The following is a 14,733-nucleotide window of genomic DNA, read 5'->3' on the forward strand; positions in this document are numbered from 1 at the left end:
AATGGTGGTCTAAAATTGTCACTAAGCTCTTTTAGATTTTTATTTGTAGAAAATAAATATTTCTAAGAAAAAAAAAGCTAACAACTGTGGAGATTTCTACACTCTAAATGAGCTGAAGTTGGGTTTTTCTAGTGAAACTGACCTCTAAAAGCAATTACAAATGTTCACTCTGATTGACAACACAAACCCCCAATAAGACTGTAGCTGGAAGAGCCACAGTAGGACAATTTTTGGCAGAGGGAAAAGTATTTGTACTCACTGAGCTCATCAAAGTGTGTTTCCATGCCGTCGGTCCCGGGCACTGAGCAGATGAGCCTGGCTTTCAGGAACGTACTCCACTTGTTGACCAGGCAGCAGTGACCTCCATCATCATTCTGTTTGCCAAGAAAGCAGAGAGGGGCATAAAAAACATTTTCTACATCAGTTGCATCCTTCTGGCTTTTCCCAGGTGGAAACAAACCAACATGCAAGAGCTCCCACATATACACATACACACAAGAACACCAAGGGTTGGAGTGAAGACTTTTCTCCTTTACTACTCCTCTATCAGTTACAGGGAGAGGACAGAACTCATCCCTAAAAGGATAACTTCTGATAGACGTTATCTGTTGGTTCACAGTGCAGTCACAGATTTCAGCCTTCGTCTTGCAGCCATACTTTAGGAGTGAGAGTGTTTTAAAAATGTTCACTGTAATTCCACTCCAAATACGATTGGTGGTGCAAGAATGGCAGTAAGAGCATCCAGATGTGAGGCGAATGCACAGTGACAGGGCCGTGTCTTTGGAGGGTGCCGACGTAGCGTCCGGTGGGAGAAGGATGAGTGTTTGTGTGCCGGGTCACTGCCTGACCCGTATTTAAACAAATACAATGAAGAGCAGCTGAGATGACAAGCAAGCAAGTATGCCATATTTTCTCATTCAGACCTGTTCTTGTTTCTCCAACTGTAATGATCAAGCAAGAACACATTGGAGGTGGGCACACACACACAATAAGCTCTACAAATACAATCAGCTCACCAAGATGCTCGATCATCCTTCTGGAGGCATTTGCTATGATTTATTTTTCTGCCTCAGTTTGCTTTAGATTTACGGGGTGAGCAGGCATCTGCGCAGGAAGTCCAATTTAATTAAAAAAGGCAGCTTTCTGTTTCTGTAGCTGTACTGACAAAAGCACTTTTAAATGTCAGGACTACCAGGGAGAAGAGGCCAGGGGATCATGAGGTCAGAGGTCAGGGAGCAGTCTCACAGACAGAAGGATGCATTGTAGACAGAAAGGTTAAAGACACATGTGGATTCCTGCGCATTAGCGTGAGCCAAACACTAGCTTTGAGCTAGATGTTCAAACACAGTGGGTGACTTGCCTCAGGAGACAGCACACTCTTCATTTCAATGCTACAGTTTTTTCTTTTCATTAAACTAACCAAAACCACTCCACTCTGTGTACACACCAGGCAGATTCGTCCAATGCGGGACTGGGTCACCGGACTCTGACCCATTTCAGTTGACTTCTCTCGGAAGAAGAAATAGAGTTTGTCATCGTTCCTCTCCGCACTGTCCGGGATAAGATGCACATGGATGAAAGTGGGATCTATGAGATGAAAGAAAAGGGGAAAACATCTGTTGGAAACCTCATAGATGGTTGATTTAAAACACATGCACCCACAACAACAGACTTTAACTATGCTGCACATTTATGAATCTGTTTGTATTGCATATTACGTAAAATGGGAAAATGTACTGAAAGAGGAAAATTACCATTCAACCATCTGGAGTTGTACTGATCAGTTCGCATAGCAGTTTTTGTCCCCAAAGTACGGAAAATGGCTGAGTCGGTTCCCATGAAGTCAACATAGACACCAGCATACAGCTCTCCATCTGAAAATGACAAAGAAAAAAACAATAGCCCAGGTCAGTTGCACACTCTAATGTTATGATGTAACATATCTTGGTGTGAAGCAGACGCTACTGTCAATAACATCCACCCTGGTCTATTGGGATCATGTAAACAGAACAATAGAACAAATGTAGATCTAATTTATATCCCTTAATAAAATTCAGTGTCAAGAAAAAGAAAAAGGCAATAGATTAACAAATAGAGTGCATTTGTTTGTCATTTAATTTTTGTATTAACCCAGTGGTTCTGTCTAGTCATCGGAGAGCACCAGTGAAAAAACAGCATCATAAAGACCATTGAATACAGACAGATCAGATTTTAGCTTTTTACAGAGCTCTTTATAATCTATTATCTAAAAATGGAAACAGAATGGCACAACTGCAAACCTACTAAATCATAAACAATGATGAGCTAACAGGCTGGACAAGGAGAGCATTAATCAGAGATGCAACCAAAAGACTGATGGTAACTCTGGTGGAGCTACGCAGATCAACAGCTCAGGTGGTAAAATGTCTTGATACAACAAATATTAGTCTTGAACTACAAAGACAAATTCAGCAGATTGCCAAGAAAGGAGCTACTGAAGAGCCAATTGGAATTTCGTGCAACCCGCAGTGAGAACTTAACCAAAAAGAAAGTGGATGGTGGTGGCAGGGTCATGCTGAGGAGATTCTTTTCTTCAGCAGGGAATAGGAAGCCAGAAAGCCTGACAAGGCGATGGATGGAGAAAGAGCGGAAAATACGTTCATAAGCCAGATGGACCCCAAACCTACATCCAGAGCTACTGTGCAATGGTTTGGTAAAAAAAAAAAAAAAAGCAATTATCAAAAAAACTTAAATACAAGTTATGATCTGTGATTAAACTTAAAAAATATAGTTAACAAACTCTACATCTAATCTAATGGGATTTATGCTATTCTGCAAAGAAAATAGCAAAAATGTCTCTAGATGTGGAAAGCCGCAAGAGACAAACCCCAACAGTTCAAAATATAAATACAAATCACAAAGCACATTTTTTCAGATATTTTAGTTCTCAAAAATAATAAAATGCATAATTTTAGTCCCAATTAAAGACCACTTTGGGTCAGCCAATACAATAAACAGGTCTATATTGTATATATTGTGAGTGGAAATACTTTTTTTTCAGTTTTGCTGTACATTTATGTGTTGGTTCCTTCTTAGAGTCCCCATAGAATACAGGTGTAAAGTTGTCAGTTATCGGGAGAGCAGAAAAAATATATTTTTCTACCACTTTTAAACTCAATGTCATGGTCCCCAGCAGTGAAATGTGAAGATGGATGATGTATCATTAAAATGTCCATGGATGACTGCATGTCTAATGTAGTGGGGAGCTGAACAGTTGGTGGTCAATGCTAAATCTTTTGTTGTTGCACAGAGTTTTTAATCCTTATCAACAATAACAACGGTGTCCCTTGTATGAGGTTAAATGATGGAGGCAAGACGCAAATCCATATTGGACGACAGTCCTCATTTGATACCGGTCAGCTGGTACAGTGCAAATATGGGAAAGCGGTGCCAGTTATTTTCACCCGCTGCTTCACCCTGCAGACAGATCCCCTTATACTACCGACAATGGTCTAAGAGACCAAGGGAAAGAGGAGAGTGGTTATAATTGCTATATCATAAGAAATTATAGCATCTAGACTGAGCCTTATGGTCAAACTACTACACTTATGGTCAAAAACAAAAGGTACAATTTTAAAACATAATTTTGGCCTAATGATTAACATATTGTCTAAAGTATATCTGAAATGTCTATCTACAGTATATGTTTTCATATAGTCTTAAGATGTATGTCAAATCATTCTTAAATGGTTTGATGCAATATTCCTATCTTAGATGTTAGATGCTGTATTTTTATTAGCTCTAAAGGGAAAATTCTCAACAAAATACAAACTGTGTTATTAAACACAGTTAGTGTTTAATAACTCTACATAAAGTGTATAAAAAAATCATCTATTGGTGTCTTTCTTAAACTCTTCCTTAAACTATTCCTGCTAACTACTGTATCTGTTAGAGGTGGGCGGATCGATCCCAGGATCGATACTATCGATACCAACGCTGGTATTTATATTGAACAATATTCGTTTAACAAGATCGATACTTTTTATCCTCTCTCGCGCGCGCTGACTGCTGCGGAGTCACCAGTTTCCCCATATGTGTAACAGCACTTTGCTCCCCCTCCCCTCTCCTACAGTCACATGGCTCAGCGGCGCCAGCCAATCAGCGCGCAGGCTTAGCTTGGCCTGCCCACTCAGCACTACGTCACACAGACAACCGCGCTGCCGGTTGCTGGGTGAGTGCTCACTCAGACTTGGATGGAGAGAGAGACCAAAGACCCGCCTCCAGCCTCAGACAGACATCTTTGATCCAAGCGTTTCAGTCCTCCAGAGAATATCCAGGTAGATAACAGTGGTCATCGTCTGCAGCACTTCATTATACATCATATATTACTCAGAAAGTGTAGTTAAGACCTTGAAAAAACCCAGTACATTTATCCCATTAAAAATTGTTAGCTAAAATAAGCTAACATTAGATAATCTCTTATTTATTCCACGATTGAGAACTTTATAGAAAAAAAGCAACAGGCAAGTGCAGCTTAAATGTAAAAAGTATCGGTATCGGTATCGATATCGGCGATACTGACCCAGTATTTACTTGGTATCGGATCGATTAAAAAATCCCGGTATCGCCCACCTCTAGTATCTGTCACTGGATATTTGAAGCAGAGAACCTGTTTTGTTGACAAGCTTGTTGGCATGGTAACCTTAGATACTGAGTATTCTATTTAGGAGTAAATTTTTTGTGTACATCTTTTAAATATTGGAAATATATATATAAATACGTTACATGCTGCTTAGCTGAAATATTATTAAATGTTGACTTTATATCGTGTATTTGAACCTTGATCTTTATGTAGCTCTGTTTCAAATAAATAGTAGCCAATACTATTTATTTAAAGCAGAGCTACATAAAGGTGCACTTCTTTAAAAGAAAGTTCTGGATTTCCATTATGACTTGGTGTCTTTCAGCATAACCTAAATATTATCCCCATCCAGATACTCTGGTTTTCATCCTAATTCATTAAATTTGCATGTTAGCTTAAATGGCTTCTCTAACTTGACTACACAGTTATTTGTCCTTTGGCATTCCTGCATTGTTGTGTGGTGAGTCTGTGACCTGCCCTGGGTACACCCCACCCTTGGCCCAATGAACATTGGTGATAGTTACTGGGGAACAACCCCCTGTGACCCTAAAATGATAATCACTTATAGAGAAATTGATAAATATTGCAAACGCATACAAGGGATCTCTTCCAGGGCCTTATTTGGCGTTATGTCCAGCTTAGGAATAAATAAAGGCCACAATATACACTTATCATATCTGCACTGGAATATTTGAAATAGATTTTAGATTCACAGATTGTGGTTTAAAAAAAAATAAATCTATTGTTTCAACTTCTTAGCTGAATGAGCCTAACAACTCTAGTAAATCCTAATTTTAAGCTTGAAGGTCACAGAGAAACCCCCAAAAAATCCCACAGGATATTTTTTGATAGGATGTTGACGGAATAATATCAACGCCCACACCCTCACATGACCAAGTAATACTCACTAATCAAAGCTGACACGCTGTTGAGCTTCGGGTCATAGGAGCACTTCCCCTTCCCCGATTCCACTTTTCCAGGCTCCAAGTGGAAAATCTCTTCCTGAAACAGAAAAATCACATGGAGATGGCAATAAATTCAGCACTCTTCATCTTGCCACTGTGATTCCCTGGGGTAGGGGAAAGGAAGAGAGCATGTGCGCTGCGTCTGACACCTGTGGGACCCACAGGGCCTGGTGGGGGATGAAGTGTTAGAATAATGAGTGTAAGTTCATACAGAAAAATGCATGCAGTGAAAGCGAGGAATTTTTAATCAATGTCCCTGTGCCAGGTCTACTCCAGAAACAAGCATTTCATGGGCTGTGCCTCACTGTATAACAAGCTGCAAGCATAGCACCTCTCTGGTTCTCAATGCTTACAGGCTGATTGCTGACACCTGTAATCCAGCAGAGGAAAAACAAGCCAAGGATGGAGGCTGGATGACTGATGCTCAACACTTGTGACATCTTAGAACACAAGCTCATGTAAGTGATTGGAAGGAATTTGCGTATGGGTAGGGTAAAATAAAGCTGTGGCATGTGATGACATGTCCTCTGGCCCAGCCTCGCATGTCCATTCGTCATTTTTCACTCCCGGCGGGGACGGAGATGGAGCCATCTTTGTCAGTGTCCATCAACACTACAGCAGGGAAGAGACTGTGGCTCTTTGCCAAACACACTTCAATGAATCACACACATACTCTTTTGCAATTCCCTATTCATCTTCGATTAAAATCACCACTTGAGCAAATAAGAAGGTGCTGGCACTTGACTCAGAGCCATGCCAGAAAGTAAAGTGCAAGAGAAAAAGAGAGTCACAGATAATTATCTGCACTTAAAGAAAAATCTGTTTGACGCAAAAATATAAAAAAAAAAACGGCCTCAAATAATTACCCTGCAGAAAAGTTCACAGTCAAGAAATAAAGTCTAGCTAGACGCTCTGAAAAAGTATTCATGCACAATTTTTGGGCATATTTCTACTCTATAAATACTTCCTGGTGTTATAGTGTGACTATAAGTAAAAAATGAATAAATAAATAAATAAAAAAAGCACATAATCTTAAACTGGAATGAAAATGATGAATTGGTCTAAGTTTTTTAGACAAATATTCTTAAAAGTGTGGTGGACTTTTGGATTCTGCCTCCTTAAATCTCATGACTCTGAATAAAGGTGACTGCTATAAACTACCTTCCAAAGAGAACTAAAGCTGGGCATACACTGTACGACTTTTGCTCTTTTCGGGCAGATTCTCCAGTCAGCCTGATCATGTGTGGTGCGTCGTGTGGATTACAGGGGCTAATGAAGGGCGATCACCCTCTCACAACCACCTCACAATTAGGAATTGTAAGATCGGGAGAAAATCAAAGAGGTTTGAAATTCAGTCAGCCGTCGTAAGGTCGCATCAGGTCGCACAGTGTGTGAGAATACATCGAGAGCTGTGAACTTTTAAACCCTGTGGTTTCGTCGTACGTGCAAAAATTTAAATTATAGCACAGCGTATGTCCGGCTTAAAGTGTAACTATTTACCCTTTTTGCAGATAAACTATATTAACTTTAATGTAACAGTGTAATTCTTTTAGATTTCCATGTGAACTTGCTTAGTTCTGCAATAGCTTTCTTACATAGTCTTACTCCACTCTTAGGGCTGAACAGTGACTATTGCTGTAGAATTTTCTATTAGTTCCTATTGGTTCATACAGTACAGTATATTGCACATTTGGGTAAAAATACAACTTGCACACACCTCAGTAACGAGTCATCCTGTCCCCGACCGCCTCAGCTGGCTTTACTAGGTTAGTGCTAAAGCAAACGTCTTAAACTGATATTGCTTCTATCCACTGGGCTCAAGTAGGGGAGTAAAAAAAACCCTCCACCTCATAAAATCTATTGCTTTCCTTAGCCTTAGCTTAGACAGCTTCCATTCCCTTCTCCTTGACCAAATCCATGCTTAAAAACCCATAACGCATTCCCAAAAATAGTCCTGTCTCTCAGGGTCTCTTGGCATCGACCACTTTGGTGGCATTTCTCAAATTCCTTCTGGTGGTAATTTGTGAGCTGCATTGGGTTTCACTTTTAAGATTAATTTCAGTGATGCTCAACCGCAATCCAAACTTAACAACCATGCATACAGCCAGAGCAAAGACTCAGTATATGGGACAAGACCATTACTACATGTACACCATATATGAGGAAGAAAGTGCTCTTGTCAAATGACAACAGGAAATACATTTTGCAGAATTGACATTTGATATCATGCTAAACCAAAACAAACAGTGGAACATAATGGTAGCTGCATTATACCCTAGGGAAGTTTAAGACAGTGTCTTGATGCAGAGCTGATAGATACGACCCCCCAAGACATCAAGATGTAACTGATTTCAAATGGTAACAACACAAAGTATTGACTCTAGTGGTCATAATAAAATGCATGCCAAATTTTTCAGATTTTTATTTTCTTGAAAAAGTGTTTTTATCATTACTTCACAGCTAATACTGTAGCTCCAGTGTTCACCTGTTACAAAACCCTCATAAAATTAAGCTTGGAGTATGTAACAAGATCAGGTTGGAGAGGCATAAGGCACTAAAACCATTTTCAAAGTGTCCTTCTTTCCTTTAAGCCCTAAATATCCTTCTAAAGTAACTTTACATATTCCGAAGCGCTTCAAGTGAAGACATGTTCAAGTATGTTGCTCTTTTACTTTCCTCACAGTGCAGCTAGTTGAATACAGATGGCTGGTGTTTGCTCTGGGCTAACATGCCCTGCTGTGGGAGTAGGTCAGATGCTGACTCGGGCTCTGTGGGGTGAAGAGCTGATGGGTGGGGCAAGCTGGTTTTACTCAGATAAGAGCTATGAATGATTATAATATATACCGCTTATGATATGTATCTTATTGTATGATAAATGAAACTGAATGCCATGCATTAAAACGGAGCCAAAGCTAGTTGAATTAAAATTGAGTCTTGTGTTTTTAGCAGCCTGATAAGCCCATTTCACAAGATAATGCAGGTCTCATGCAAAACATGGCATTTAACAGAGATATAAGGCAAAATGAACAAAGAACATTGATGAATCAGACATTGTGCTGTGACAATAAGGTGGACACAGAGAAAAAATGAGTGAAACATGTAATCAAATTTTAAAACTAAGCACAATTAAAACAGGTGCATGCTAAATGTTACAAAGATAAATGAACGATGGCTTTTGATTAAAAATGGCATTGTGCTCAGACACAAAGAATGGGGACATGCTGCTGGTGACCACGACCCCAGCAGTCTGCTGGGGCCGTATTGCAAACAGGGCCCTCATCGCACCTTAAGTCCAAGTGTCTCGTGCACCGCGCTGGGTTCGGCCGCGCGGCTAGCCCTTCCCCTGGCCTCGGCCATCTGAAGATACATGGACGTCTAAAACAGGAAACAGCAATACAATCGGGATGTTACGCGGCAGGCGAGGGAGGATCAAGGCCCTTCTTTGCAAACTTGTTAATTGCTTTAGCCAATTACTCAAGTAAAACAAACCGCCAATATGTGTAGAGTGTTTGGAAAAAGTCTTTATAAGCCTTTAGCCTTTAGCCTCCTAATCCCCAATACATTTAAGTGGAATTTTATGTGACCGACCCAAAGTAATAGATACTGTAAAGTGGGAGGACCTTTCTTACTGTCATCACCACATCATGGTGCTGCCATCACAAAGTAACTAGAAGTTTTAGGGATGATTTTGTAGCTATTTTTCTTGTTTAAAATTTTCAATTTAAATGAGTCTTATGGTATTTTGTTGCCTGGTATTTTGCATATACACCCTTTCTGAAATTATTTTTAAAGTCAAATTAAATAATTTTCTGGAGTACCACATTTAGAGCTCTGACCATTTTTCATATGTGCTTGCAAAGGAACGCATGATAATTTGAATATGTGTATGTACATACTGCGGTGTTAGCAGCCTTGGAAATGTTTTTAATCCTGATTCCTTACATAATAGGCTAAAAAATGTAAACAAGCAGTATCACTTACAACGAATACTTGATTGGTTAAATCATCCCACTCTCCATAGAAGCATGGTTATGTTAGCACCATCCATTAATTATGTAAATAAAAGGAGAAGAGCCAAATTTGCGATTTGTGGAATGTACATACTCGTGGGCTTTTCTGGTTTGAACAAAAAAAATCCCACATTGTAAGAAAAACAAGCCAGTTCCACAATATCAGCCCTTTAGGGTAAAAACCTTTAAATTATAGTATGTATTTTTTTCCAGCCTCTAGAGTAGAAGGCTGCAGCATCATGATGTGGAACACTACAACCTTTGTAAGAAAAAATAAATAAATCCCAACATGTTTTCCTTTACTTGACAATGATGGTGAGCTGCTTGTTGGTCTGCCGCATGAAAACCAAACAAAGTAAATTGGTTATAATTGGACAAAATGTACAGAAAATCAGGAGGTAAAATAGTTTTTTTATCAAAGCACTACTTAAGGTGGTGCATGGTTGCACAGGGGATAGAGTGTGTTTTTATATTTGGTTAGATGGTGATACGTAAGTGAGCAACAGTGGTCCTCCTTTTCTGCACTCTAATCAATAATGACTCACTCTTTCTGTTACAAGCTGCTAAAACCCACTGGAAAGGCAAGAAATTGTCCAACACCATCCAAAAACCAATGAGCACACACCTGCATCAGCATCCTTAAAATGTCTAATCAGAAACAACAAGCACTCTGAATTAATAAGGACTAGGCACGTGTAAATTGCTTTTTTTTCTGTCTTTTAGTTTACGAGCTGGACCGCCTGAGAGAGGTGCTGTTGGGGGCATGACTCAAGCCCGCCTGCTTGGTGTTCCAGAAAAAATAATAACGCTCCCATTAATGGACCAACACTGGAACCTTCCACTTGCACCCCATAATGGGAGTCCCACTTGCAATTACCAAACATTCCACATTGTAGTCTGGCAGCTGGCCTGGATGAATGCATGAAGCGGTGGATGGATGTGTGAGCAACTGGATGGAGGTCCATCATTAGTCTGGTGGTGTGTTCACGGGCAAGCTGTTGGATTTTAAAGGGACTCGTGCAATTGGTGGTTGCCATTGAAATCTCTGTGATTTCTACAGGAAACACCAATAGCATTTATAAGTTTAATTTACTGCTTTTTATTAAAAAACAAATCCCTGGATAATTTTGTGTGAATAAGGGTGACATTCAAAAACAGTGAGGTGTTACTAGGGAGTGTGGCAAAGCAGTTAGTCCAGGCTCCCATTAAATGCTGACACTAAACAGAGAAGTACTAACTACTCCCTGCTGGCAGCAGCTGTGTGTTGAGAAGCTGGTCTTTTAACCACATGAGGACACACGGTAATCAAGAACGGGTTTACCAATGATGGACAAATACTATGATAATAGGCAACTAATGTAGGGTGGATGCAAGGCAAACTTGGGTAGGTGAGGCAACAAAGGAAACCACACTTGGTCCTTAATGATGGAGCTGTTTAATCTGTTTAGTTCTCCTTGTTTGGCACTGCATTGGTCAGGTATTACTTTCTAACCTGAGGTTTACGTCCGCGGTTGACGAAGGTGCAGACTGGATTGTAGGCTCCCGTTCCACAGACATACAGATGTGTCCGGTTCCACGACTCTATCAAGCGGATAAAGTTTGCACACTCCTCCTAGAAAAACAGGAATTGCAGTAAATCATTCACTGAGTGAAATTCAAATGGGGCTGCTATTCTAAGATTTACATAAATCTAATTTATCAAAATTAAAATCAAGCAAATTTCTGAATATTCCATAAACTATCAGAGTTGATGCAACCCTATAAATATCTGCCTTAAGTCCCTTATTCGCCAATTATTTTTGAGTTGGCTGATTTCAAGTCTACAAAAGACAAACCAGTCATCCATATTAAAAGTACGAGGAGGAATGGAGATAGTTGAATACCTTTAAAACTGCATTTATTCTCAAGTCAGAGGGGGAAAAACATGTTTATAAGCATCTTTAAGGATACTTACACTGGCATCTTTCCCACTCACAAGGCATTCTGTTCGCCTTCGTTCAGACACTGGCCAATGTATCTGCAAAAGGTGACACAAGAACATGCTTTACTGTTATAATCAAACCTGTCACACATTAATCCATTTATTGAAGTTTTAAAGTTAAAAATCTTAAGGGAAATCCACATCAGCCAATACCAGTCCTGCTGAAATGGCTGGAACCCAGGCACAGTGGTTTAATGAACCACACACCAGATAAAGTGAAGCCGGACAAAAACCACCAGTTTGGTTACCATTGAGGTAATAGAATAAAATTCTGTTACATTACATTTACAGATCTCAACATGTTTTAACTGGGATTGTGATTGATAGTAAAAACATGGAGAACATTATTGTAAAGTGGACAGAATATTACACATGATTCTAAACAAATTTATGTCAAAATCTCCGAAATAAGGCATTCATTTGTTTTATATCCCCTTTGTTGGTGGTGGGAGTATGATGGAGGGGGATTATCTTCCTCAGCATGAAGAAGGAGGGTATTTGTAGCAGATTATGGAGGAATGGGAAGCTAAACTGAGCAAAACACTGACAGACAACCAGCTGGAGGCAGCAAATCACCCAAGGTTGTGGCAAAGGTTACAGTTACAAGATAACAGCAAATCTAAACAATTAGATTTGCTGTTATGATTTGCAGAACTACTAGTTTAGACCATAGAATTTAATTGTTCTTATGACCGAGTCAAACTTCAGAGTCAACATATAAACTTGGACAAGGCCAGTCTAATACATGAGCATTCTGTATCTTAGAATGTCATAGTCAAAGTTGGGATTGGGTTAGGATTTGAAAATGTATGTTCTTATATATAATCTCTATCTAATGTGGTTAAGTTAAAGCAACACTGGGTAACATTTCCACCTCAATACACACTATTCTAAGTCTAAGTATTTTAAGTGCTTAAAAGACGATTAATAATCTGTCATCTCCCTACTGGCTCTGGTCGGAAAATCACACTTGCAAGTTTCTATGTGACTGACACAGTGGCAGCCTTGTGGCTCTGTTCTTGCAGTAATACAAGTAGCTGTACAGTTTCCCATTGAAAGGTTTATAGAATCAATAGTCACGCACCTTGTGGTGCACTACCCACAGATAATGATAGTGTTTATTTTTTACTTTGGAAGTTTGTGACATGTCAGAGTGAGCAAAAAACAGGCAAAGAGATGCTTTGGCAGAAAAGGAAAGCAAGAGGAAATGAGAATTGGAATGATACAGGGCATGCAGAGTGAACTTGGTCAGGGCGTTTGCTGCGTAACAAGAATTCAAACAAATGCAAAGAGGCAAAACTGATGCAGACCTGTTATTGGACTTGTAAGTACCATATCTGCTAAGTGCTCTAAATCATGGAGATGCTAAATCACCTTATGATACCTCATTGGCAGACTTATACTACACTGACTTGTATGAAAGTAACAATTTGCAGGGAAAAGACTGCTGTACATTAGTTTACATTATTTAATGTACAATACTACCGATCTGTTCAGACAAATAGTCATCACATTATTACATAGTGCAGCTTTAAAGATACAAGAGAGACATTCTCTTGTATGTCTCTATCAGAGAAATTAGGGAAACATGGATGTTGATTCAACAGCAGTGAAATAATTTCAGGTATTGAGTCGGAAATAGGGGACTGTCATTTTCTATGAATTACATAAACTGTACTTAAACATGCATCCACCTCACAGTTGTTGTGTCTCTGTACCATATAAACATGCAATGAGACCTTGGGTTGAAACATGGCAAAATGTGGAGTCCTTTGAGAGGAAACAATACAGAAATACAATAGCTACAGTAAAGGTGTTTGCCTTATCCCAGATTAAGGTCACAGTGCTAGGCATAAATAGAAGTCTTACAATGTGTGGGCTTTTGTTGATGTCATGGAGATCTAGGGAGAGAATGTGGTCCTTGCTGCCAACATACATTCGGTCATGGTCCTCATCCATTCGAAGAATCCTGTAGTCAGATGCATTGAGCAGGTAGGCGAAGTGATGAGCCGTACCGGTAGACCTTAGCTCTGCATAGAGACAGAAAGTGTGCAATATATGACTGCTGAACACATTTATATATGTATGTTTTCTCATACACACATGTATGCACAACAGACATATCCCTCAAACCACTGCAGCATAGCTACATAAACTTATCTGATGGTTTTCCATGAGCACAACTGTAACCCAACACCGCGCATTAGAAACAAGTGCTACTGAGGGTATGTCACACTGCGTTGATGGGTTAATACCTCCTGAGTGGATCAAAAGATCTAGGAAATCTCCCACTAGAGACTGAGTGTGACTTTCTGTGGGAAGTCAGGAAAAACAGATGCAGCAGTTTGACTGATATGTGTTCACAAGTGATTCCTTTATCATAGAGTGGGGTTACATTTCTGTACCCCTCTGATGGGTTTAAACATTCCTCTTATTGCTTGGACACCATTTTCCAAAGGTCATAAAAGTGCATGGGCCAATAATAAAAAGATGTAGCAAACATGTACTGGCAAGTTGAGAGTTAGAAAATCTTCTGTCAGTTCTATGTAGGAGTGTTTGTTTGATACGTCCTCCTCGGTTGAGCAGCCAACTACAGATGGAGCAGAGAGGCCACAGCGGAGGTCATGCGCCCCACCATAGACAAACATACTCCTTCGTCATCTATAATGAGAGGCACGGATGGTTGGCATTCACATATTGTTGGCCAAACAAGTTCTCACTCAAGGAGCAGGAAAGTCCCGTTTCAGCAGCAAGATTTACTTTCTAACCACCATTGAGGGAATCTTTGAGGTTTTTGTGCACTAATGGGGTGCTGCCAAGCTAAGGTGGAAACAAACCAGAAGGATAAGCTGTCAAATACAGTTAGTTATGTTTGGCTTTTTACTCAAGGATCCAAACATTGGTTTCCTAGGGCATAATGAAAGAAACCAAAGAGGAAATGAGGGACACCAGGTCTGCAAAGTAGTTTCTGCACTCAGGGGGTTATTATGAACTTTTTAAAAGTCTTCAAGGCTGTGTTTTCCACAAGCCCCAAATTTGTTGTCATGTTCTGTGTGTTTAAAACTCACAAGAAACATTCCTTTGGGGCGTTTTTGAGGTCTGGATACCTAAGCATGCATAGCCATCAATGTGTCCGACCTAAGAACTTAAAATAAA

At 39.8% G+C, this 14,733-nt stretch overlaps 1 protein-coding gene across 5 annotated transcripts in view; it reads right to left on the minus strand.

Moving 5' to 3' along the window:
• Window positions 1-14,733, minus strand: part of sema3fb (sema domain, immunoglobulin domain (Ig), short basic domain, secreted, (semaphorin) 3Fb) — a 79,120-nt gene that overhangs the window by 12,272 nt on the left and 52,115 nt on the right. For 3 of the 5 annotated variants that reach the window (XM_038296162.1, XM_038296154.1, XM_038296147.1), the window contains exons 3-10: window positions 13,447-13,607; window positions 11,551-11,613; window positions 11,089-11,208; window positions 8,872-8,961; window positions 5,530-5,623; window positions 1,755-1,874; window positions 1,448-1,587; window positions 260-374 (exon numbers count right to left, since the gene is read on the minus strand). In XM_038296162.1, the coding sequence (XP_038152090.1) occupies window positions 260-374; window positions 1,448-1,587; window positions 1,755-1,874; window positions 5,530-5,623; window positions 8,872-8,961; window positions 11,089-11,208; window positions 11,551-11,613; window positions 13,447-13,607 (903 nt within the window). The remainder of the gene's footprint in view (window positions 1-259; window positions 375-1,447; window positions 1,588-1,754; window positions 1,875-5,529; window positions 5,624-8,871; window positions 8,962-11,088; window positions 11,209-11,550; window positions 11,614-13,446; window positions 13,608-14,733) is intronic. The other 2 variants (XM_038296180.1, XM_038296172.1) reach the window with 1 other exon arrangement.

Source organism: Cyprinodon tularosa, unplaced genomic scaffold (genome assembly GCF_016077235.1).
Source record: "Cyprinodon tularosa strain WSP-4 unplaced genomic scaffold, ASM1607723v1 ctg11, whole genome shotgun sequence".
NCBI classification, from domain to species: domain Eukaryota; kingdom Metazoa; phylum Chordata; class Actinopteri; order Cyprinodontiformes; family Cyprinodontidae; genus Cyprinodon; species Cyprinodon tularosa.